This window comes from Cucumis melo, chromosome 4, assembly GCF_025177605.1.
Source record: "Cucumis melo cultivar AY chromosome 4, USDA_Cmelo_AY_1.0, whole genome shotgun sequence".
NCBI lineage: Eukaryota > Viridiplantae > Streptophyta > Magnoliopsida > Cucurbitales > Cucurbitaceae > Cucumis > Cucumis melo.
This window is the reverse complement of record NC_066860.1, coordinates 30142631-30167614: the sequence shown is the minus strand read 5'-3', so window position 1 is coordinate 30167614 and position 24984 is coordinate 30142631. Positions and strand designations below refer to the sequence as shown.

The 24984-nt window shown below is 35.1% G+C and overlaps 1 protein-coding gene across 1 annotated transcript; it reads left to right on the top strand.

Moving 5' to 3' along the window:
- The first annotated feature begins 193 nt into the window (after positions 1-193).
- LOC103486888 (ferredoxin-dependent glutamate synthase 1, chloroplastic/mitochondrial) lies at positions 194-24312 on the top strand. The gene is made up of 33 exons (XM_008445042.3): positions 194-648; positions 2881-3193; positions 4866-5308; positions 5432-5563; positions 6294-6392; positions 6678-6748; positions 8971-9067; positions 9570-9662; positions 11690-11835; positions 12674-12833; positions 13669-13779; positions 13900-14115; positions 14606-14763; positions 16703-16832; positions 17006-17064; positions 17174-17279; positions 17663-17759; positions 18064-18179; positions 18299-18496; positions 18627-18737; positions 18887-19126; positions 19238-19336; positions 20002-20097; positions 20183-20380; positions 20581-20655; positions 20817-20945; positions 21075-21173; positions 21745-21887; positions 21963-22056; positions 22666-22904; positions 23009-23087; positions 23410-23493; positions 23821-24312. Exons 1-33 carry the CDS (start codon positions 343-345, stop codon positions 23980-23982), a joined length of 4899 nt encoding a protein of 1632 aa, XP_008443264.2. The 5' UTR covers positions 194-342; the 3' UTR covers positions 23983-24312.
- Positions 24313-24984: the final 672 nt, after the last annotated feature.

Below are 24984 nucleotides of genomic sequence, written 5' to 3'. Positions count from 1 at the left end.
AAGGAGAAAAAAAGAAAAAAGAAAAAAAGAAAGAAAGAAGGGGATAGCCAAAACGAAGGGTGACGAAGGGATGTGGACATAGCAAAAAAGTAGTAGAACTTTCCACAGTGGAAAGCAGCCAGGCATTGAAAAGCAGTCAGCATCAATAGAACACAAAGAGGAAAAGAAAAAGAGCATAAAATAAAACTAAAACACCGCACTATTTACTACTACTACTACTTCCCTCCTTCTTCTTCCACTACTACTTCATCTTTCAGCTGAGGCTCGGGTGGTTCCCAACATTTCTCCTCTTCCTCTTCTTATCCCAATCCATTTCCTTCCTCCGATCCTCCTCCTCCTTCCATGGCGTTTCCTTCCATTTCCTCCTCCATTTCTCACCTCCCTCCTTCCTCTTCCCCTTCTCTTTCTCCTCACTCTCCTCTCCTCTCTCCCAATCCCTCTCTCTCCCTTCTCGATTTCGTTGCTTTCTATGGCAGGTCCAATAGAACCAGAAGGAAATCATCGCTTTCCTATTCCTCTTCCTCTTTCTCCACTCGTCGTTCCTTTCGTCACTTCACTTCTTCCAACTCTTCATCATCTATCAAGGCTGTTCTTGATCTTCCACTCCGTACTTCTTCTTCTTCTTCTTCTTCTGAACCCTTACCTCAGGTATGTGTGTTTTTGTAGTGAAATTGCTTTGATTGTGAGGTGTTTGTTTGCTTGGTTGTATGATTGATTTCTTTTGTTATGATCGAGTCTCTGTTTGTGGCTATTGAGTTTGGAATGATGATCGTTTGTGAATCATGTTTGATTTTACTTGTTTGAATTGTGATGATTGCACGGGGAAGTTGATCGAGGCATTTCTGTAATCCTATTTTCTTACCGTGGAAAAGAAGATGAAGTTGACTATTTCTATTGAAAAGACGATCGTGTGAGGATGACATTGACGTCAAACATTCTTTCTTGATGTTGTTATTGGGAGTTATTACCTCTCAAGACTTTTTGGAGTAACAGTAACTTTTTAGGCGTTTAGAAAGGCAATATCGGTCTTTTCATACTTGGTTTGATGAAGAGGTTCCTTGAGGGAAAAGCTATTAGATTACATATGTATGTGATCCAGGAGGTTAAAAAATCCCTGGGTTTGGATAAAATTTTGGTAGTCTTTGACGATTATATTCCAGAATAATCTTAGAGGATACTATACATTTTTGTTGCGGAGTTTGAGAATTATGTTACCGTCATTGTTAGTTTTGCGAAACAAATGCCTAATCCTACAACACTTGATGTCAAGAAAATTGTAAGATTTTAACATCTTATGTAGGTACCATTTTTTCAAAGTCTCTTTACCCTTTCACATCTCCCAATGTCATTAGGCCTCAACCCACGGTGGTTCATGTGGTCATTAATTTTATCGCCACTAAAATTTTTATTATCTTACCAAAAAGAATAGTTGAACACAAATATCTGATTTCAGTTCAGTATTTTTTATTATCAGTCTTAAAAGCTTCAGGACACTCAACTAGAAGGTGGACTTGTAAGTCGGTCTCTTTAGGATCGGGTACCCACTTCCCCCTGATCCTATTGTTAGGCAGTTCTCCAAGTTTCTTATAAATAACAACAACAATAATAACGAAGAAGTAGCAGTAGTTTTTGGACAGGTTATGATTGCAAGGAAGAATTCTGGAGATTGACTTGACTACCAATGCCATTAAGTGTTCGTGGATGTAAACTCTTTTTAGCAATTGTGCACTGGTATGAAGATTTTTGGCGGCAGCTTATAGGAAGATTAGTACTAATGGAAGTTGTGTGAAAGACGTGCCCCTACAACTAGAAATGTGTACAACTAGCAAAGTGTTTCTTCTAAGCAAACACATGAACTTCTTGATCATCTATTATTTTTTGTCCTTGGACTTGCATCCAAGGGTAAAGTGGTTCTAAGTGTTCGATTTAGCTTTGGGATTTGAGGCATGTGAGGGGATTGCTTGTATTGGGTTTTAGTGGCAGGTCATGTTTCTTAAGGTGCAATAATCATTTGCGGCTTAAAAGTGCAAAGGGAAAGAAACGCTAGGACTTCTTTTTTGAAACACAAAATATAGAAGTATGAATAAATTTGTTATATATGAATAGTATATTAACATGAACAATAAGATAGAGCCGTTGCAAGTGATTCATTAGAGAAAGGTATTTGGACATTTTTCATGATCAAACAAACGAATAATAATAACAATAATTAATCATTATTTTTAACTAAAGCAAGGGTGCCTTTTGCTATGCTGCTTTTTGAATCACGGTTAGCAGGGATGGACTAAAATCATTTGAACAATCTCATTTGTAGCTATTATGTGGAAATCATGGAGAGGAATGAAAAGGAGAATTCTTCAAAAGAGAAGTGGCAATCTTGCAAAGATTTGGAATATAATTCACTTCCTGGCTTTTTTTTTTGTAAAAAAAATTAATTTCCTGAAGTGCACAATCGAAAAGTGTACATAAGTTTAAAAGACACGAAAATGTATAGCGTCATGAATGATAAGTTAATAAAAAATTAAAGTAATGAGATCAATTTTAAAAACCATTTTTAAACCACTGTTGTTGAGTTTAAGCAGCTGGTGCTATAAAACTATATACACTCGTGTGCCTTGTAACTTGATGAAGTGGCTTCACTGTTTGAATAAAGTTCTGCTTTCCTCTTTTACTTTTTATTTGTTTAAATTCTCATTTGGTGTGAGGATATTTAATCCTTCATTCTGACTACTGTATTCTTTGTATAACTTAATACAAATTTCTTATGGATTTGTTTAAGCTTTCTCAGAATGTCACACTTTTGAATATCATTGTATGCTATTTCTGTAATCAAAGCATTTAGTTATACCCGTATACATGATGTAATTTGATGCTGACCAGGTTGCAAATTTGGATGACATAATATCAGAAAGAGGAGCATGTGGAGTTGGATTTGTTGCCAACTTAGAAAACAAAGCATCCCATAAGATTATCCAGGATGCTCTTACAGCACTAGGCTGTATGGAACACCGTGGTGGATGTGGAGCTGATAATGATTCTGGTGATGGTTCAGGATTAATGTCTTCCATCCCATGGGATCTTTTTGATAATTGGGCCAGTGGGCAGGGGATTCCTTCATTTGATAAGTTGCATACTGGCGTTGGCATGGTTTTCCTCCCTAAAGATGATGGTGATTATAAAGAGGCAAAAGAAGGTGACTGTTCAATTATGACCGTTCAATTATAATTGATCTAGTTGAACCAGATTAATTGTTTCTTTTCTTTATTATTGCTACTATTTTACTTAAGTGTCTATAGTTATTTATTTATCTTTTGGCAATTAACAAAATTTTTTGTTGAGATTCAAAAAGTTTCAATGGTCAATTTTGTTTGAACTCTTAAACTCTGTGTTATTGTTTTTTTTGAACTTTACATTCGAAAATGTTTTGTAGTATTTGTATCACTTTTGTCTAAGATATTTATAGCTCATCTAATAATATTATATTTTTTGTTCACCTTTTGTACAGTATTACTTAACTATATCTTGAAGTAAATTGCTACCACGTTATAAATCTACACTTTTGCATCTCTTAATACCAATTGGAGAAGTCGTTTGCAGGTTCTTTTGTTTGGGATTTCTTTCCCATCTTTTGTAATTGCATACACCAATGAAATTGTTTTTTTAATAGAAAAAACAATAATTCTGTAGGCAACGTTTTAAATAGTTGGGGCGAGAGGAATGATAGAGTGTTTAGGGGTTGAGAGAGAGGGCATAATGAGATTTGGTCGTTGGCTAGATTTCATGTGTCTCTTTTTGCTTCGGTTTCGAAGAACTTTTGTAACTATTCTATAGACAACATTTTACTTAGTTGATCCCTTCCTTTAAAAGGGTGGTTTTGTGGGCTGTGTGTGTGTGTGTGTGTTTTTTTTTTTGTATGGCCTTATACTCTTTCATACTTTCTCAATGGAAGTGGTTGTTTTCATCAAAATAATTTTTTCAGTGGTAAACTGTGGGCAGATGAAGATATAGGATGATGAAATGATTTGACATGATTAGCGGACATAAGCTTTTTCCTTTTCTCAATCCATCTGTCTCTTCATGAGGTTCAATCCATTAAGAATTTTGCTAAAAGATTTTGTAAAAAGTTAAGGGAAAAAGTACTAGAAGGAGAGGAAGGAATATAGATTTTGCTGCTTTTGGTTGGCAATTTGCCTCTTCCTTGGACACAATTGCGTGGATCAGAATGATGTTCATTGATCTCCTTTTGAGGAAAACATAAAAGGTATATATGGGCTAGTGTAATTAGAGTCGTTCTTTGGAAGATATGGAATGATTAGAGCCATTATTTGGAAGTTATCGGACGAGAAGAACTCAAGGACTTTTCAAGGAAAAGAGAGATCATGTGGGGAAGTTCCTGAATCATCTTTATTCAATGCTCTTTCTTGGTGTAAAAATGTACAACTCCTCGGTAGTGACAACTTCAATTTCCTTGTTTCTAGTTGAAGGAATCTTCCAATGCCCTTTACATGCCCCTTTTGTAACAGTTTGGGTATTTCATTCATCAATGACATTGTTTCTTATAAAAAAATAGAAAATAAAATAAACAGTATTTAAGAGATTCTTCATGAAAAGTTGAAAAAGAAATTAAAAGAAGAAAATAAAAAGGGGACCTGGCTCTTAAAGAACATTTAACCGTGCAAACTGGCACTGAAGATGTGGGGGCCTCGCTTCTTTGAAGTGAGGTGCGCATGTGTTTCGGGGGGACTAGGCCTGGTTGTCAAATATTCTATCATATAGAAATAATTTATTTATCCAACTTTGTCCTTGTGGACATCATTTTTATTTGGACTTGTAATTAGGTAAAGCTATTAATCCTTGTTTTGTAGTTGTTGCAAGTATCTTTAGACAAGAAGGTCTTGAGGTGCTTGGTTGGAGACCCGTTCCTGTGAAAGCTTCTGTGGTTGGTATAAATGCAAAGAAGACCATGCCTAACATTGAGCAGGTATTCGTCCAAGTAGTTAAAGAAGAGAATGTGGACGACATTGAACGAGAACTTTACATTTGTAGGAAATTGATTGAAAGAGAAGCAAACTCTAAGAGTTGGGGAAGTGAGCTATATTTCTGTTCTTTGTCAAACCAAACTATAGTTTACAAGGGAATGCTTCGCTCAGAGGTTCTCGGATTATTTTATGATGACCTTCAGAATGATCTCTATAAATCCCCCTTTGCCATTTATCATCGAAGATATAGTACAAATACTAGTCCTCGATGGCCTCTTGCTCAACCAATGAGGTTACTGGGTCATAATGGAGAGATCAATACGATACAGGTAATTGTTGTCTCTTTGTTTTCTTTTGTTGGGGTTCTATAAGTTATACTAATTGTCTCTAAGCTTATGACGTTAATGTGTTCATGGTAAATACCTTTAAGCTAACTATTTACTGTTAATCAGGGAAACTTAAATTGGATGCAATCTCGAGAAGCTTCCTTGAAGTCATCTGTATGGCGGGGTCGTGAAAATGAAATTCGTCCATATGGCAACCCAAAGGCATCGGATTCGGCAAATCTCGATAGTGCAGCCGAAGTAAGATCTATATACATTAATAGTGAAAATGCATATCCACAAGATGGACAATATTAATTGTCTGATATTTAATTTGTTATTTGCATTTTCTTTTTGAGAAAGTTATTTTCATATGTTGAACATAGTATTTGTAGTTTGCTGTGTATTGTTATATAAATGCTTTAATGATTATAAATTTGTGTTGTGTCATGTCCAAAGGTCTGTGTAATTAGAATTGAAGGATAATTGAAAATTGACAGACAAAATTGTACAAAATAATGGCCGGTATACAACATATTAAATTACTGATCAGCCCAAATTTTTATGTTCTCAAAGTAGGTAGTCTAGGAGATCCTTTGTCCTGCAATGTTATTTCCTCCCAATTAATTTAAATTTCCTCTTGTTGGGCTACATATTCAAGCTCACAAGTGAGGGGAAGTGTTAAATATAATATTAAATTTATCTCCAAGAAGCAACAGTCATCAACATGTTGATTGTTGGGTATTCTAAATGTTGATCAAGGTTGGATTTCTAGATTCTGGTATTTTATTTGGTGCTTTACTGTGTGACTTATTATGTAAATTGTGATTATATTATTATCACTGTTTCTGTGATTTCTAAAAAGATTGGTATAATTCTCTTGAAGCCTGAAAGATTGATGACCTCTACTAATATATGTATTTACTGAATTTCTTCTTAATCTGATTCTACATCCTCCTATTTTACTAGTCGTTCTCTTCTACTGGTTTAGTTGTTAATAAGAAGTGGTCGTGCCCCCGAGGAGGCTCTCATGATCCTTGTTCCTGAGGCTTACAAGAATCATCCTACATTGATGATCAAATATCCGGAGGTACCATTGCTTTTGGTTTCATCACTTTGTCATTCCATCCTTTTCTCCCTTCTTCCCTGGAATGTACTGTTTGCACACCTTCCAGAGAAACATAGTCTCTTTTCTTAGTGCTTACGCAAGTCTAGATTTCTAATAGCCGTTCTTCTTCTTCTTCTTCTTCTTTTTGGGGGATATAATTTTAATATGTGTCTTAACTATCTTTTCCACCAATCTTAATTAGTTGTGTAACCAGATTTAAATTACATTGGACATGATTTTTTGTTGCTTTTTCTAACCTTCTCTTAGGTTGTTGACTTTTATGACTATTACAAAGGTCAAATGGAGGCTTGGGACGGACCTGCTTTATTGTTGTTCAGGTAATATGTAAAAAAGATTTCTTCTCAAGTGTCTGGTCGTTATGATATTAAGAAGTGAGTTAATAATTTTAATCCAACATGGATGAAGAATACGAGTTTTGAGTTAAATTGTTGCATCTTTTCTTTTTGAGGAACAAACATTTCATTGATTAATGAAACAAAATAGTAAAAGTTGTTGCATCTTTTCATCGTTTCTAAAAGCAGATAGTCTTCACATTGGTATCAATCAAAAAGTTTAACAAAATCATCTCTTAACCTTAGTTCTCACCCACCTGTTATTTGTTTTCATGTTTGCTGCTCTTCCTTTTTCTTTCATTTTTTTCGTTATTTTTTTGTTTACATTTTCATTTTAGGAAGAAAAACTACTTCGTTAAGAGAACAAAATATACACAACGTGACCAGAGGAGTTGCTAAAAGATCTGCAATTGATTATGGTGGCAAGGGTGTAATTTTTTTTATAAGAACAACAACTTTCATTGGAAATGAAAGAATACACGGGCAGAAAAAGAACAAGCCCACAAAAGAAGGGATTCTAACTATACAAAATCAAGTTCTAAGGGTAATTATGACAACTTTGAAATCGAAGCTCACCAAGAAACGTGAAAGCGAATAATAGACCATGTTTCTCTAACATCCCTCTCAACGCCCCTAAACACCCTCCTATTCGTTTCATCCAACAAAACCTGAACAATGGCGCATGTGCTAGCAAGTCAAGAAAGCCGCCTTTCTTCTCGGATGACGGATTTAGGAGGAACTCCTCAAGCATATTTCTAATAAATCTCTGAACAACTGAAAAAAGGAATCCCAGACACATTTGGTGATTGAAACCAACTTTGGCTTTTTGGTGGAGCTCAAATCACACAGATTTCTTTATTAATTGTAGTATTTCCATTTTGATTACATTTTTTGTGTGAACTGAAGCAATTCTTTTTATTGATGTAACAAAAAGAGAGCTCATAAAGTACAAGAGATAGAAAGCGTAAAATAGGAAAAATACTACAAGGGAAAAGCAAAAGGGTTCCAATTAAGGCATAGGCCTTGGAACAAATAATCTACATAAAAAAAAGAGAGCATTGATGAACTGAATCAAAACAATAGCAACTTGTCGCTAGATAATCTTTGATTCTTTCAAACCATAACTAAGGAGAGCTTTTACTGCGTTAGCCCATAATAGTCTTGATTGATTTAGAAGCTAAGGATGAGCAAACGACGCCTGAAAACATTGTCCTTGAAAGTCCTGAAGAATGTTTTTGTTTTTTGTAAGAAAAGGAAGCATGGATTTTCATTGATATAATGAAAAGAAATATTGTTTACACAAGACGACAGTGAGACAACAAAAAAACCCAAAACAATGATTCCAATATACGGAAACAAAAGCAACTAACCCAAATCTGAACAAACTAAATTAGAAAATCAAAACTAAACAAGTAGACCGCCACCGACAAATTCAACAACAGAATAATATCAATCCAAAAACAAAACAACACAAAAATAAACTTTCATCTTCATAAGCTGCTGAAGGAAAAGAAACTTGAATTTCAAACATGGCCTGAATTTGTTGAAAAGAGAGAATAACTTCAACCAACATTTGGAGTAAAAACAATCCAAAAAAAAAAAAAAAAAAAGTTCTGAAGAAAATCCACATCAGAGAAGCATCAAACTACAAGTAGCATTTTGTGATTATTTTGTAATTACAGGCTTTTTGTATTATAAAAAACATTTCATTGATAAAATTAAATAAGGGAGACCCCAAGCCCTATAGGTGATTACAAAAAGAGTTCCGTATCAAGGAAAGAAACAAGGTTAAAAGCCAAGCCAATTTGTTTTGAGTAAATTCTGTCGAAGGCATCATTTGAGAGGTTTTGGCTGGAATGGAATCAACCAACTTCGGTAGAAAATTGTTTTTGATAGGAATCAGTGGGTGTATATTGTCAAGCTTCATAATTCTTGTTGTGTTTTATTGAGTTTCTTTTACAATTACCCTTTAACATGGTCAAACGAAGTTGGGGGGGTCTCTTGTTATTTCTTTTGATAGGTTGAAGATATTATTGTCCTTTTTGTTTGTTTGTTTTTTTGAAAGGTGAGGTTTACTGTGTAAGCTTATTGAAATTTCCCCCTTTTAGGTTTTAACTTTGTACATCAGTGGAATTCCTTGATACCTTTTCTGGAAAATATAGGTTCATGCTGGTCTGATTGTTGTTAATGCAATTGATTTTGTGCAGCGATGGAAAAACAGTTGGTGCCTGTCTTGACCGCAATGGATTGCGCCCAGCTCGGTATTGGCGCACGTCAGATAATTTTGTTTATGTTGCTTCTGAGGTGTGTTCTCCATCTTCTATTTGTTTTAGTTGCACGACTTTGCCAGTTTCTGTTTTTTTTTGTTCACTTTGTGTTTTCTCATCATGGAGATATCTTTTCTGTTGTTTCTTTGGCTCTCTGTAGTGGTTTGTCTTGTCTTCATTTTTGTTCTAATTTTCGTTCTTTTATGGAGTTTGTATCTTTGAAGATTAGTCTCTTTTCATTGAAATAGGTATGGTTAGATCTATGTTTATTTTCTAGTTACTTGGCCTTGATGACACCAAAATTATTTGGTTTTTCAGTAGTTGCGTTGATGTTTTGATGGGATCTCAAATTGAAGTTCATGTTTCTTGTAATATTTTTATATTCTAAATACTACTATCGCAGGAATTAAATAGAATTTTGTAAAAGTGAAAAAAGAAAAAGAAGAAGAAGAAGAAGAAGAAGAAAGACGTGTTTTATGATTTTTTTTGAGGCACAATTGCTATTTCAACTCTTTATCTATTACATTCTTCTTTCTCAGGTTGGCGTCTTACCAATGGATGAGTCTAAAGTTACAATGAAAGGCCGTCTTGGTCCAGGAATGATGATTACTGCTGATTTGCAGACCGGACAGGTTTGTTTTGAATTTTCGCTGGTTTCAATTTCTGCCTTAAGAGTAGTATAGTTAAACCCCCCCCCCCCCCCCCCCCCCCCCCCCCCATATTTCTATCTTTTTTTTTTTTTCTTTCTTTCAACAACATTTTCAAGCCAAGCCCGATCAATATTTTCTTCAAAGGACTGATTTTAAGATGTATGGAAGGTACATGTAAATTTGGACGGTTGAAAGTATAGGCAAAATACAGGGACCAAATATACATCTCAATAAGTATTACTAGGCCATCTTTAAAATTGTTTTCTTCTTCCTGTAACCAACTTAATCAAGCATCTAAAATTTCTCTTTCATCAAAGAATACACTTCACCGCTGACTGAACACCAATTAAAATGAGATTATACCACAGAACTTCTTCTAATTCCAACTCCACCCCCCTCCAATTTCAGTCTCTAAACTAAATCTACCTCCCCGAACTTTTGACCCCTAAAACACCGACCTGGGAATCCAATCCAATTCGTTTTTCAACTCTCCTTAAACTTCTCTCTCTCTCAAACGCAGTTTTCAAACTTTGTTCTTTATGGCTTTCTTTTCCCCAATCTTCAATCTTATTTCTCTCATAATTGTTTTTCCCAATCTTCAAAAGCAACTTATACATGACAAGCATGTAAAAGCTAGCTAAGGTCACAGTTTCACTTCTCCTCTTAGACTCTGTTATCCCATTAAGTTTCCTGACTAAGCTTCATGCTAAGGAAAGTCCCCTTGGAAATTATTAAAAGCGGAAAAGAAAATAAACACCGAGTCACGTGGAAACCCAAGTACCGAGAGGAAAACCACGATATGACTTTCTTACTAACTTTTCATAAAATACAAGGGGGAAATAAATAGACAGCTTGCTTGTGATAAAAAAGGAAAGAAAATTAGGTTAAATCCTTCCTTAGGCCAAACCCACTAATTCTAACACTCCCCCTTAAGTTGGGATGTAGATATTAATGAGGCCCAACTTTCTAACACATGAGTTAAAACTCTATCTGAGAAGCCCTTTGGCGAGAACATCAATAACCTATTGGCTCGAGGGGACGTAGGAATGCATAGGCTCCAGTCTTTCTTTAATGAAGTATCGATCAATCTCCACATATTTAGTTCTATCATGTTGAACTAAATTGTTGGTGATGCTAATAGTTGCTTTGTTATCACATAATAGTTTCATCGACACTTCACAGTTTTGATGAAGGTCAGATATAACTTTATGAAGCCAATCCTCACATATCCCCAAATTTATAGCCCTCTACTTAGCTTCAACACTGCTTTTGCCACAACCCCTTGTTTCTTACTCCTCCGGCTTACAAGATTGCCCTACACAAAGGTACAGTAATCGGAGGTGGATTTCCTGTCATCGACGGACCCTGCTCAATCAGAATTAGTATAGGCCTCAATAACTCTCCTGTCTGTCTTCGTGAAACATCAACCCTTTACCTGGAGTTGTTTTTAAGTACCTCAGGATTGTGTTAACTGGCTCCATGTGTTCCTCATAGGGAGTCTGCATGAATTGACTAGCGGTACTCACAACATAGGAGATATCTGGTCGAGTATGTGACAAATAAATTAACTTTCCCACAAGGTGTTGATATCGAGTTACATGGAAGCCCAAGTACCGGGAGAAAAACCACGATATGAATTCTTATTAATTTCTCATATTAACAAATATACAAAGGGGAAATAAATAGACAACATGCTTTATGATAAAAAAGGAAAGAAAATTAGGTTAATCCTTCCTTGGGCCAAGCCCACTAACTCTAATAGAAATAGGACCAACCCAGCAAACAAATTAAGAGTCCAAGTTGCACACAGAGAACTTCCCAAATAAATAGCCGATGAAGAATAGTTTTTGAACTCCTTTGAAAGACTACATGAAGAACCATGGTTACATTTATCAAATCATATCTATCTTTTCATCTTAAGAAGATTATTTCTCTTTAAAAATTCTGTTGTTTCTTTCTTCTCAAACCCCCAAAAGTAATGCATTTATTGAATTGACATTGATTTGCAGGTTTTTGAGAATACAGAAGTTAAAAAACGTGTAGCGTTGTCATATCCATATGGAAAGTGGATCAAGGAAAATATGCGCTCATTGAAGGCTGAGAATTTTCTTGCATCAACAGTATTGGATACAGATAAATTGCTGAGAAGCCAGCAGTAAGTTCCTTTCAATATCTCTTTAAGTTTTCTGAGACAGATTATACAGCCTGTCTTTTTCATAACTTCTGTAATTTTTTTTTACTTACCGATCCTTGTAATGGAATCTAGATGAACTATATGGTTTTTTTAATATGTTCTCTGGTTTGTTTTCATGTTTCTTATTGGACTTCTATTTTGATATTTTTTTTTTGTAATTATTCAGTTATATGATTTTGTATAGTTGGAGTCCCTTCTTGTAGGGGGAGTCTCCTTTTTGTACGCTTGTGTATTCTTTCATTTTTCTCTATGAAAGTTGTTCATATAAAAAATGGTTTTTTAACAATTGTCCAAAAGTTCAACTTTGGGAGTTGTTAGGTATGGCTCTCTTCAGCGCATAATTTGGGGAACTGGCCACGTGAAGTGGTTGTAGCTTGAGAATGATTGAGGAGAAATCCTTGAAGAATCAAACTTTTGAATCTTTATTATGAATCAAGCCGTATAAAAAACATGAGAGGGATTCCCTATTTATAAGGGATTAATACACAAAGGGGGGTAAAAGAGACTAACGTAGGATTTATCCAAGAATAACGTAATTTCTCCTAATTATCCCGACATTGATTCTATCCTTCCGAAAAACAAACAAACAAACAAACTTGCCATTGAGTTGAATTAAAAAAGAAGACAGTGTTATCTTTTATAAGAAGTTGACATACATGTGATTCGTTGCATGAATTGATAATTTATTCTCTTTTTGTCCATAGTTAGGTTCCTCGTATAATTTCAAGACTTTTGCTTTCACTCATTGAGATTTTTTGCTATCTCTATTCATTCTAACTAATTCAGATTGTTGCACCAGGGCATTTGGCTACTCCAGTGAGGATGTCCAAATGGTTATAGAGAGTATGGCTGCTCAAGGAAAGGAACCTACGTTCTGCATGGGAGATGATATTCCACTGGCAATATTATCTCAGAAGCCACACATGCTCTATGATTATTTTAAGCAACGGTTTGCACAGGTTCACTGGAAGTTTCCTTTTCCTGATTATAGGAATACTTGTGAATGTCCTTCAATCTGTTGTGTGCTGTTCCGTGGTGCAACATGTTTCGCTGTTATGCTTACTTGTCATGTCCAAAATTATTATCATGCTTTCAGGCGGGTCAATACTTTCTACTGAAAGTGATCGAGTCGAACCAGCATGGATGACAACATAACATACATGATCATCGTTCCATTTCATTTTCCCCCTAAAATAATGTTGACTAAATTGCAGTTGTTTGTTTTGTAAATCTTCATGCTTTTAATTTTATACCAAGATGTTTGTTTGGCCTTGTTTGTGTTCTGTGCATGTTTACGATGACATTTAGCTTAAAGTAGTGTTACTTGTCATAGAACAGCATTGTTGAGAGAAAAGCTGAAAACGTCTTCTCTAGTAGTTTTATATGTCATTGACTCTTTTCTATACTGTACTGTTATGTTTTGCTCTTCTTTCTTCCTTTGTATTTTCCATTTTTTAATTTTGTTTTCTAGTGTTTGGAGCATTAGTCTCAGTTCAGTTTTCAATGAAAAGTTACACTTCCTTTTTTAAAAATGTCATTGACGCTGTAAAATTTGCAGTTCTGACATTGTGCATCATCTTTATTCTCCTTAAACAGATGCAAATTAAACCATCTATTTTGATTTCTGTTTCTGTATGTCTTCTTCTTTGTTTTTTGGAATAAATGTTGCCCGATTTTCTAGTTTATAAAGACATTTTATGGGCTTGCCTGTTTCTCTGAATTTTTCTTTTTGCTTATGGTTTTACTGTTATTAGTACTTCTCTATGCAATAAATTCACTATGCGGTACTTTTAGGTGACAAATCCAGCAATTGACCCTCTCAGAGAAGGACTAGTCATGTCTCTTGAAGTCAATATTGGAAAGCGAAGAAATATATTAGACATAGGACCTGAGAATGCCTCACAGGTTGGCAAGCTTTCTTCTTTCGTTCTTCGTAGTAATTTTATATGTTTTAGGTATCAGAGACTTCTACTTTCTCAGTTTGATCTTCTCATGTGTTCCAATTGCCTACTCAATGTTGACCAGGTAACTTTGTCTAGTCCTGTTCTGAATGAAGGAGAGCTTGAATCCTTGCTAAAGGATCCATACTTGAAGGCCCAAGTATTGCCAACATTTTTCGATATACGTAAGGGTGTGGATGGTTCTCTGGAAAAAATTCTAAACAGACTTTGTGATGCTGCTGATGAGGCTGTTCGCAATGGTTCTCAACTGCTCGTTCTATCTGATCGGTCTGAAGAGCTTGTAAGAACTATTCTGGGTTTTATTTGTATCTCGAAGACTTTGTCTATATAGTTTCTGTTCCAACCTATAAACTAATGATAATGCACTTGAACTATATATATGTTTTGCGAGAAGAAATATATTAGACATAGGACTTTTATGGTAAATTCGCCAGTATTTGCACAGAACAAAATTTTATTTTTGTGTTGCTAATGTTGTTCTTAGATTTTTTTCTGCACGTTTAATATATTTTTTGTTTTTCTTGTTCACTAGCACTACAATTTTCTGTACTACGTCCTCTTTTACCTGCTTTATTTATTATTATTATTATTAGTAGTAGTAGTTTGCTCACATTCTGTTGGATTCTATCTATTCTTGAATTTTTTTTTTGCCATGTATTTTGAACATTAGCCAATTTTTGAAACGTTATTTTCTTTCAAAAAAATTATTATCACTATTATTCATTGTCCTTGAAGGTTACCTTATTTTGTGCTGTATGTACACCTTTTAGGAAGCTACTCGCCCAGCAATTCCAATTCTTCTTGCTGTTGGTGCTGTTCATCAGCATCTTATTCAAAATGGCTTGCGAATGTCAGCTACTATAGTAGCAGATACTGCTCAGTGCTTCAGTACTCATCAGTTTGCTTGTTTAATTGGATATGGTGCAAGGTAATTTTCATTCACTGTAATTTTCTTAGATCTATTTAACTTCGATTTTTCTTAGGATTGAATTAATCATGCCTTTTGTGTTAATTAACAATCAAATCATTGATTGTTAATTATATGATTATATTTAACTTTGAATAAGCCCATGTTCAAGTGAAAAAAGAAAATACAAGAGGGTTACATGCTCTATTCATTCATTCATTGTTATTATTACTTCTTGTCCTTGAAGGTTATATTTTAAATTTGAAAAAAGAAAATACAAGAGCGTAGAGAGAAAAAAAAGTTCGAAAGAGTTGGAAATAAGATGTTGAGTGGTAGGAATAGAGAGAAAACACAAGAGAAGAAAAGTTTTTGAGAGAAGAAGAAATCTAAACATTAGATGAAGAACGAAAAGAGAAGAAAAATCGTAGATGAAAAGACATAAAACAGGGAAAAAAGCGAAGAGAGAAGGAAGACAAGATGAAGTAGAAAATTTTTGGAGGAAAAGCCCATTGTCAAGTGGGGTTTTATCAAGTTGTAATTATAAAGGATGCCTTAATTGGGTTTTGATGGGATACTGGATGTTAAGTTTTCTTTAGTTATCTGACTTTTATTTTTGTTTAATGATAGGGTTGAGGGTTGACCATTTCAGAATTTACTTGTGTATTGTTATGTTGATTTTGGTAATGTGTTTCTGGCAATTGGAAACTTAGACAGACTTCCGAATTGGTGTTTGGTAGTTTGTCCACTGGAAGGTGGGTGGGTGGTTTCTCATTTCCAAAAGAGGACGACGTTATAGTTTTCTTCCTCTTGTGGGTGTAGAGGACAGGAAACATTGTAACTAAGAATAGAGAGCAAAAGAACTGTGAGAGAGACCTGTAGTTGCAACTCAGCGAAAGCTATACAAAGGCTTCAAACATAGGTTCCCAATCCCAATACTTAAAAAAGCTAAGGCACTTTACCAGTGTCAATAGTTGTGGTCCTAAGCCTTCAAACGGCTATCACTGGTGGGTTTTGTCTTCGATATTACAAAAGATATCTGGAGGGTTTGGTCTTTTGTCTTGAAAGATTTACATGGAACGTAGTTAAGGTGATTGCAAGGACTAGTTTGAAGATCATATGATAATCTGGACCAGGTGCACGCTGTTGGTTTGCATTTTGGCGAGAAATCTTGCATAGTTTCACTCTCTCTCTCTCTCTAAATCGAATCAATTCTCATTGAGCAAAAAATGGAAGAATAATGTCCTCTTTGTGTTGTCTGTTCTCTTTTTGACAACTTTATTTTTGGTTTTTTTGTTTGAATTTTATTTGATATCTTATATTTTGAGAACTAGTCTCTTTTCACTAATTCAATGAAAAAAGTTGCTTCCATTTAAAACAGAAAAACAAGGGCATGCGGCTAAAAAACCACAAAAAAGGGGACCTCCATCCACAAAAAATTACAAAAGATCTTGAAAATCGAAGACCACATAGAAACAAGAAAGCAAACAAAGGACCAAACCTCACTAGGGTCCATTTCCACCCTCTAAAGACCCCTATTTTGCTCACACCACAAAATCCATAAGATTCCATACCTTAACAAGCCATAAAAGAGGCAGCTTGAGAAGTCCCAGACAGTAATACCTCAAAGGAAAGTAATTAAAATATAAGGTAAACCTTCTCCCCATGAGGCGGCTTGAGAAGGATCTCCATGATCACAACAATAGTGTCCCTGTGATAATCATGCAAGCTGCTAAACTTCTGGAAGAAAAGTTCCTAACAGAACTCACAAAATCACAATGCTAAAGAGGCCTATTTTCTTATTTTGCTGACACATAGTAATTAAAAGATAAATCTTTTTGAAGCCTGTATTTTTTATTTTGTAAATAATTAATTTGCATAGAATTATTTCTACATTAGTTATGGCATCAAATGGTTCATGAGTAAAGATGCAGCATATTACAGCCTAAAATCATTTTTTCAGTGCTATTTGCCCATACTTGGCTCTGGAAACTTGTCGGCATTGGCGTCTTAGTAACAAGACTGTAAATTTGATGAAGAATGGAAAGATGCCTACTGTAACTATTGAACAGGCTCAAAAGAATTTTTGCAAGGTTTGGGCTCTTGTATTACTGGACTTATTTAAATGGGTTGACCTCTTATGTTTTAATCCAACCCTTGACTTAGTTCAGTTAGATCACTCTCTATTGAAATGTTGTCTTTGGAACTGATCGGTGTTGTTGCTGTGCTTTGGATGCATATCCAACTCAATTGCTCCACCACTCAGGCAGTGAAGTCTGGTCTTCTCAAAATTCTTTCCAAAATGGGTATTTCTTTACTATCAAGGTATGGTTATATTTTCCCCTGTTCTGTCTGTTTCTAAGAAGTTGTTTACTTCGTTTTGTCCGGTAACTCTATGTAGTTCTTGACAACTTTTCTTGTTTTGTGTGCTTAGCTATTGTGGTGCGCAAATATTTGAAATCTATGGATTAGGAACTGAGGTTGTAGATTTTGCGTTTCGTGGAAGCATATCAAAAATTGGTGGGTTGACGTTTGATGAGGTAACTAGTATTATCTGAGGTTAACCTGAATTTTTTTTGTGGATGAGGAAGGAATTCATCTGGGTAGCAATTGAAATGCTGATTCAGAACTTAGATTTTCATTTTTCTTGGAACTTTTATTTTAATTTCCTTCAATTTTAGAATTTTGGATGGGATCTATTAATATTCATTTGCGAGGATATTTTCTCTAAATAGTGTGCTAGTAGACATTCTTGACTTTGGTTTAATAAGCAAACTGTGTGATACTATTCTTAAATTGCTCTAGGCATGTAATTGGTCGTCAGATTAGTGTGTATGGCATTATCAAACACTTAATATAGTTTGAAGTTTTCAGTCATTTTGTGACCCCTCATTCTAAAATATTTTTCAATCCCTTGCTGCAGTTAGCCAGGGAGACCCTGTCTTTCTGGGTGAAGGCATTTTCCGAGGATACAGCTAAGAGGCTAGAAAATTTTGGATTTATACAATTCAGACCAGGAGGTATGTGCTGACTTTCAAACTTGGCAAACCTGCAATCAAGATTTGTATATTGGGTGCATATCAATTTTGTGTGATTAATAAGCAATCGTGACTTGTATTTTCTTCATGTGCCAATGCTACTGTTATTCTCTTCGATAGTTGTTGGAGTGCTTTTTATCATTATGATTAAAAGTTAATTCATAGTTCAACCGTTATCCCCTTTCTTTTTTTTTCTTTTTTGTGTGTGTTGGCATATGGTTATATTATTTTTGGTTGCTTGGTGGAAAAAAAAGGTTCTTAAGAATCGTGTTTTTGTGTGATAAAGGGGAGTATCATGGAAACAACCCTGAGATGTCAAAGTTGCTCCATAAAGCTGTGCGTCAGAAAAATGAGAATGCTTATGCAGTATATCAGCAGCATTTGGCTAATCGGCCAGTGAATGTAAGTGCTGAAGACATATTTTGGTCTCTCCCTTCAAGGATTTAACGGAAGTTTCTGAGATTAAAGAAGTTCCATTTTGAAGTTTATTGGAGTTTAAATTTTGTTCTTAAATCATACAGGTTCTTCGTGATCTTCTGGAGTTCAAAAGTGACCGTGCTCCAATTCCTGTGGGAAAGGTTGAACCAGCAGCATCTATTGTTCAACGCTTTTGCACTGGTGGAATGTCACTTGGAGCTATTTCAAGGGAAACTCATGAAGCGATTGCTATTGCAATGAACAGAATTGGTGGTAAATCCAATTCAGGAGAAGGTGGTGAGGTAGTTTATTATATGCTTGTTTCATAAACGTTACTGTGTTATTATCTACTCTTTTAGCAGCATTAAGATTCAAGACAATAGGAAAAGAACTTCCAAACATAATGACTTCCCCAATATTGTTATTATCCAGGATCCCATTCGTTGGAGACCACTAGCAGATGTTGTTGATGGGTATTCTCCAACATTGCCACATCTTAAAGGCCTTCAGAATGGTGATACTGCTACTAGTGCTATTAAGCAGGTAACACCTTTAAGAACTTGGATGTACATTGTACGCATCCTATGTAGAGGTATATAGCCAAGCCAACTCACGATAGAAAATCGATGGATTGTTGACAAGGCAAATTTAGCTGCACTTTCTTTCTAAATTGTGGTTTACTTTATTTTCAGGTTGCTTCTGGGCGTTTTGGTGTCACTCCAACATTCTTGGTCAATGCCGATCAATTAGAAATCAAAATTGCACAAGGTGCAAAGCCTGGTGAAGGTGGCCAATTACCTGGAAAGAAAGTTAGTGCCTATATTGCGAGGTTGAGAAATTCCAAACCTGGTGTTCCGCTTATATCTCCACCTCCACATCATGACATTTATTCTATAGAGGATCTTGCACAGTTAATATTTGACCTTCATCAGGTAGTTTCCGTGGCTTGCTGAATGTAGTCACTTTACATTAGTGATGAGATTGCTTCTGGAATTTTTATGAAAGCCATTGTCCATTTCATTAAAAAAAAAAAAAAAAAACAGGTGAATCCAAAGGCTAAGGTATCAGTGAAGCTGGTTGCTGAAGCTGGAATTGGAACAGTGGCTTCTGGTGTTGCCAAGGGTAATGCTGATATTATACAGGTATCCCCATTTCAAATTTCTATCAATATATGGAGCAGTCCGTAATTTATGTGCTACAGCTGATGTTCGATACAAGTTGTCTGGTCTTGATCTCTCTACATCTGGGAGATCATATGGATGCCCTAAACAATCATGCAAAATCGAGATTTCTCCTGGTTTCTTAAAATCAAGTTTTCTAGCCTTTTGATCTTGTGACGCTCTTGTGTTTTCAATTGTTTATTAAGTTTCCTTTTACTTCTTTTACTTTGAGCATCAGACTCATTTCATTCATTCAGTGAAAAAGTCTTGTTTACTTTTAAATAAAAAAAGGTTTCCTCTCATTTTTTCAAGCTTTAAGCAGGTAAGACATAATTTGTAGAATAGGGAAAGAAGAATGTTAGTTGATAAATTATCTTATTAGTTTTCAGTCTCTTAATTATGGTTATGGCCTGCAATAACATAAACATATTGACAAATCAATATATTTTCAAATGAGCATATTTACTATGATACTATTTCATCTTCTAACTTCTTTTATTTTAGAGCTGCAAGTATAAATTAATAATTGGCAGAATAAAGAAAATGAGCTTGGATGATATACAGGCTTTGATTCTCTTTTAGTTCTAAATTTTTAACATTTTAGTCCATCCATTTGATTGATTCATGTATCTTATATGCCTCTTCAGATATCAGGGCATGATGGTGGAACAGGAGCTAGTCCTATAAGTTCCATTAAGCATGCCGGTGGTCCTTGGGAACTTGGACTGACAGAAACACATCAGGTTTCATGTTCATGATCTTATTAGTAATCTTTACTTCTGTTGTTATGGAAGGTATGGTTTGTGATAATTGAATGATGATATACAGACCCTTATTGAAAATGGACTTAGAGAAAGGGTCATTCTTAGAGTTGATGGTGGCTTCAAAAGTGGATTTGATGTCTTAATGGCCGCAGCAATGGGTGCAGATGAATATGGTTTTGGTTCAGTTGCCATGATTGCTACTGGTTGTGTGATGGCCCGCATATGCCACACTAACAACTGCCCAGTTGGTGTTGCCAGTCAGGTAATGCATACAAAGTTATGCAACTTAGAGGCTGTTTTGAATGTTGTTTATGAAGCTGCTTTTCTATTTTTTATCTGGAACTGTGTGAAATGACTTGTAAGAGTTACATTATTGCAGTCAGTACTAGCAGTTCAACCTCTTCTTCATATTTGTATGAGTTCGATATACGACTAACTACTACTATATCTTGCTTTTTTCAGAGAGAGGAGCTGCGTGCCCGTTTTCCTGGTGTACCTGGTGATCTTGTCAACTATTTCCTTTATGTTGCCGAGGAGGTTATTTCTCTTCCTACACTCTAGTTTTCCTTTTGTTAACCATTCATTTGGCATTCTTTATAGATCTTAATCTTGGAAGTTTGTTAGTTCCATTTTGTTAATTTTATCTCGCTCAGTTTTTATTCTGTGGTGTGTGAATCTAATATTATTGTTTGTTTCAGGTAAGGGGTACATTGGCCCAGCTGGGATATGAGAAGTTGGACGACATAATCGGAAGAACCGAACTATTAAGACCCCGAGATATCTCTTTGATGAAGACACAACATCTTGATCTTGATTATGTTCTTTCAGTATGTATTAGATGGAACCATTTTAACTTTTGTTTTTGCATACTAGGTGTTATTATAGGATTAGATCACCATGCAATTATGCTCTTGTTTATTAGTGTTGTTATATAACCTTCTTAAATTTATTTCTAGAATGTTGGATTACCAAAATGGAGCAGTACTGAAATCCGCAATCAAGATGTTCACACAAATGGTCCGCTTCTGGATGATACCCTACTTTCAGACCCTCAGGTATGAATGAAGTCGATGGATTGCGCATCTTGAGTTTTTATATTATCCCCCAAGGTGCCTCTTCCTTGTTCTAGAAACAAAATACTTGCACATAACTATCACTTTCTGTTATATGAATATCCCACTGATCACGCCGTACCTTCTATTTTTTTAGTCTATAGCCTTCTGTATCTGTTTGAAGTGCCTTTAAACTCTTTTCTTGTTAGGAGATTGTTTGTAAATGATAGGCTTTTATGAGTTTTATTTTGAAATTATTAAATGAAACAAGAATTTAAGGAACTCCTTAAGGGAGGGTGCTTCATCTTAGGCGATGCTAAGTAATGCCAAAGCGCAGCTAGGCATGTTTATTTGAGCTATGTATGCAGTAACCTTTTTTTGGTGGCATCCTGCAAGTTTGCGCTTTATATTTATAGTAGTCTTGAGTTTTGTTCACCATTTGTTCTATTAGCAACCACTTTCACTTCCAAAGAACTTGTGACGAGTGAAAATATATTGGCTGAACTTATCTGACTGTGTTCTGATTATTTTTTTGGTTTTTTCGCTTTTTTTTCCTTCCAATATATGTACCCAGATATTAGATGCAATTGAGAATGAGAAAGTAGTAGAAAAGATGGTGAAGATATACAATGTTGATCGTGCTGTTTGTGGGCGTGTAGCAGGGGCGATTGCCAAGAAATATGGTGACACTGGTTTCGCTGGCCAACTGAACATTACGTATGATGCAAATTTTAAAGAACTATTACTTGTGTCAGACGTGTTGGTGAATACTAATTTCTTTCATTTGTTCAGGTTCACAGGTAGTGCTGGACAATCATTTGCATGCTTTCTTACGCCTGGAATGAACATTCGGCTTGTAGGGGAGGCCAATGATTATGTGGGGAAGGTATTTCAAATTTTCTTATACTGGAAACTAAATCTCTTAAGTAGAGAGGAAACAACTTATTGAAAAGAAGAAGACAAGATATACTTGGAAAACCTTAGTACATAGAAGCTGTTTTTATTATTTTTGAATAATCAAAAGATTACAAGAGGGCATAATATATATAGGATATAATAAGCCCTAACAAAAGAAAAAGGAAATAAAGCTAGAGAACAGTAAATTACACAAATGCCCTTGGGATATAAACACTCCACTAGCCTCTAATCTCCAACGCAACTTTATTCTCAACCTCATTTTTGGCATGCTATTTATTTTAACTTTGGATGAAGAGAAACTATTAACTTTACAATAAGCAGTTAGAAGCTTCTCCCTTTTAGATGGTGCATAGGTTGTAGAATAGTTTCAGTGACATTCGAACTTGTCAGAGTGCGGGTGAAAATATTTTGCTATTCTACAACCTTTGCACAATCGATGAAAAGTTTTGTTTCTTGTTATACATTTATACATATTGCTTTTTTTCATATTGTAAATTGCATGTGATATTTTATTGTTTTAACGACTTTATGCATGAACATTATATGGTTTCTTACAGTAATTATTTATATTTGCAAGGGTATGGCGGGAGGTGAATTAGTTGTAACTCCAACCGAAAATACCGGATTTGTTCCTGAGGATGCAGCCATAGTGGGGAATACATGTCTGTATGGAGCAACTGGCGGTCAGATTTTTGTTAGAGGAAAAGCTGGGGAGAGGTTTGCAGTCAGAAATTCACTTGCTCAGGCAGTGGTTGAAGGAACTGGTGACCATTGCTGTGAGTACATGACTGGTGGCTGTGTGGTTGTACTCGGCAAGTATGTATTTTTTGCTTTATCCAAATTATACTGCAGTACTTTGGTTGCTCTAGAGAGCACATTGACCATTTTTCTAAAAATAAAATTGCGCCAAACCTATTTAGAGTGGGAAGAAATGTAGCTGCTGGAATGACCGGAGGCTTAGCTTATATTCTGGACGAGGATGATACTCTTATTCCGAAGGTTTTTGCTCCTCATTCTAGTCAATCTTTACCTCTATTTGGCAACCTCGTGTTTTATTCCTCTACATGAAGCTTTGTTGTTTATTTGTTAGGATCTCGTTGCTATCTTAACTTGCAAAAGTAATTTCTCTAATGTACCTCCAGGATATTAACTCACGACGGATTGTTATTTATTTATTTTTATTTTTTTAAATTTTGTTTTCTTGTTCTTGAGTCAATACTTAAAAGCACTTTGCTACCATATATTATGTGTATATAATGTTCTTTATTTCCCCTATTAAATAACACATCAAAATATTTAATTCCTTTGGAAATATGAGCAGGTTAACAAAGAAATTGTAAAGATCCAGAGAGTAACTGCTCCAGTGGGGCAGATGCAGCTGAAGAGCCTGATCGAAGCCCATGTTGTAAGTGCTTTCCAATTCACAATAACTCCAAACATTTGATGATGGAACTATCAATTCCATTTGAATCACTATCTAAATATATGTTACTTCTAATTGTAATTGACCAAAAGTTTTAACTGATAGGATATGGTAATTTAATTATATCAATACTTCCATACTTTCTTACTCGTGGACTTGAAAATTTATGATAGTCCATGTGTTTAAGTAATAGGATCTCTCCGGCTTTGATATCATGTTAAATCATCAATTGACCAAAAAGTTTTAGCTAATGTGATATGGTCTATTTAATTATATCTATACTTTAACGCTAATTCTTTCGACAAATAGGAAAAAACTGGTAGCAGCAAAGGCTCCGTGATCCTGAGCGAGTGGGAAACTTATTTACCGCTCTTCTGGCAACTGGTTCCACCTAGTGAGGAAGATACCCCAGAGGCTAGTGCTGAATATGTAAGAACAGCTACTGGAGAAGTGACCTTTCAATCCGCCTAATGGATCAAGGCAACAATTGCTTTGATCGTGTGATTAATTTGCAAATGCTGCAACTCTACGACATCTGGATTTGGAATGTGGATGGTACGAAAAACGTTCACATAACTCAACAGCGAAGGCTATGTGACTTGGTGAAGGAACCATGATCTACCACCATTCAGCAGTGTAAGCCATTCTCTTGTATTGATCCCTTTGTAAATATCAATTTGCAGCATAAAAATAAAATGTAGATTTCATGTAGTTTAGGGTTTCTCAATTCTTGTTGAAGCCAAGCATCTGTTTATCCTGTCATTAATAATAAATTTAGGCTCGGCTCATTATTATTGGCCATTGCTTTCTTCTTTTTCTGGCTAAATGTGCTTTTTGGCATTTCTGGTTTGAAATTCTCTGATTATTTTGTGCTCGCATTCTGAAAAACATCAACGAACAATGTCTATTCTTATACACTGCTCTTGAATGTTTGTGTGTTGAAATGAAATTATTTGTTTCGAGTATTTTTCCTTGATTTTGGAACCTGGGGTTTTGAGTTTTGAGTTTAGTTTTTATTTACTTGGATTTTTAAGCAAGACCTGCATTAACTTTCAAGTTGTTTAGGCCTCTTTTGATAACTTTGTTTTTGTTTTTGGAAATTAGTATATTTTCTCTGTGACTTACATTCATTTGCATATTTTTCAAATACAATTGTTGAATTATTGACTAAATTTTAATAACAAAAACCTACTTGAAAAAAAAAATTCAGTTTTCAAATCTTTTCTTGGTTTTTTCAACAATGGATAGAATTTTATATTACAAAGAAAGGCTAGTGGTAGAAGTAGTGTCAATAAGTTCAACTCTAAAAAACAATAAAAAAAAACAAATTGGTTATCAAATCTAAGTACTTTTTTCATGAGTTCACTAGCTGTGTTTTTTTTTGAAATCCAAAACCTTTTGGTTGAGATGAAACAAATACTTATATGGTTATTAATTGAGTTCAACAATTACAATAATGACATGAAACTTGAT

Coding starts and splice junctions, on each gene's coding strand:
- LOC103486888 (XM_008445042.3), top strand. CDS start 343: ATGGCGTTTCCTTCCATTTCCTCCTCCATTTCTCACCTCCCTCCTTCC. Junction 14,116..14,605: donor CTGATCGGTCTGAAGAGCTT/GTAAGAACTATT, acceptor TACACCTTTTAG/GAAGCTACTCGCCCAGCAAT. Junction 19,127..19,237: donor TAATATTTGACCTTCATCAG/GTAGTTTCCGTG, acceptor AAAAAAAAACAG/GTGAATCCAAAGGCTAAGGT.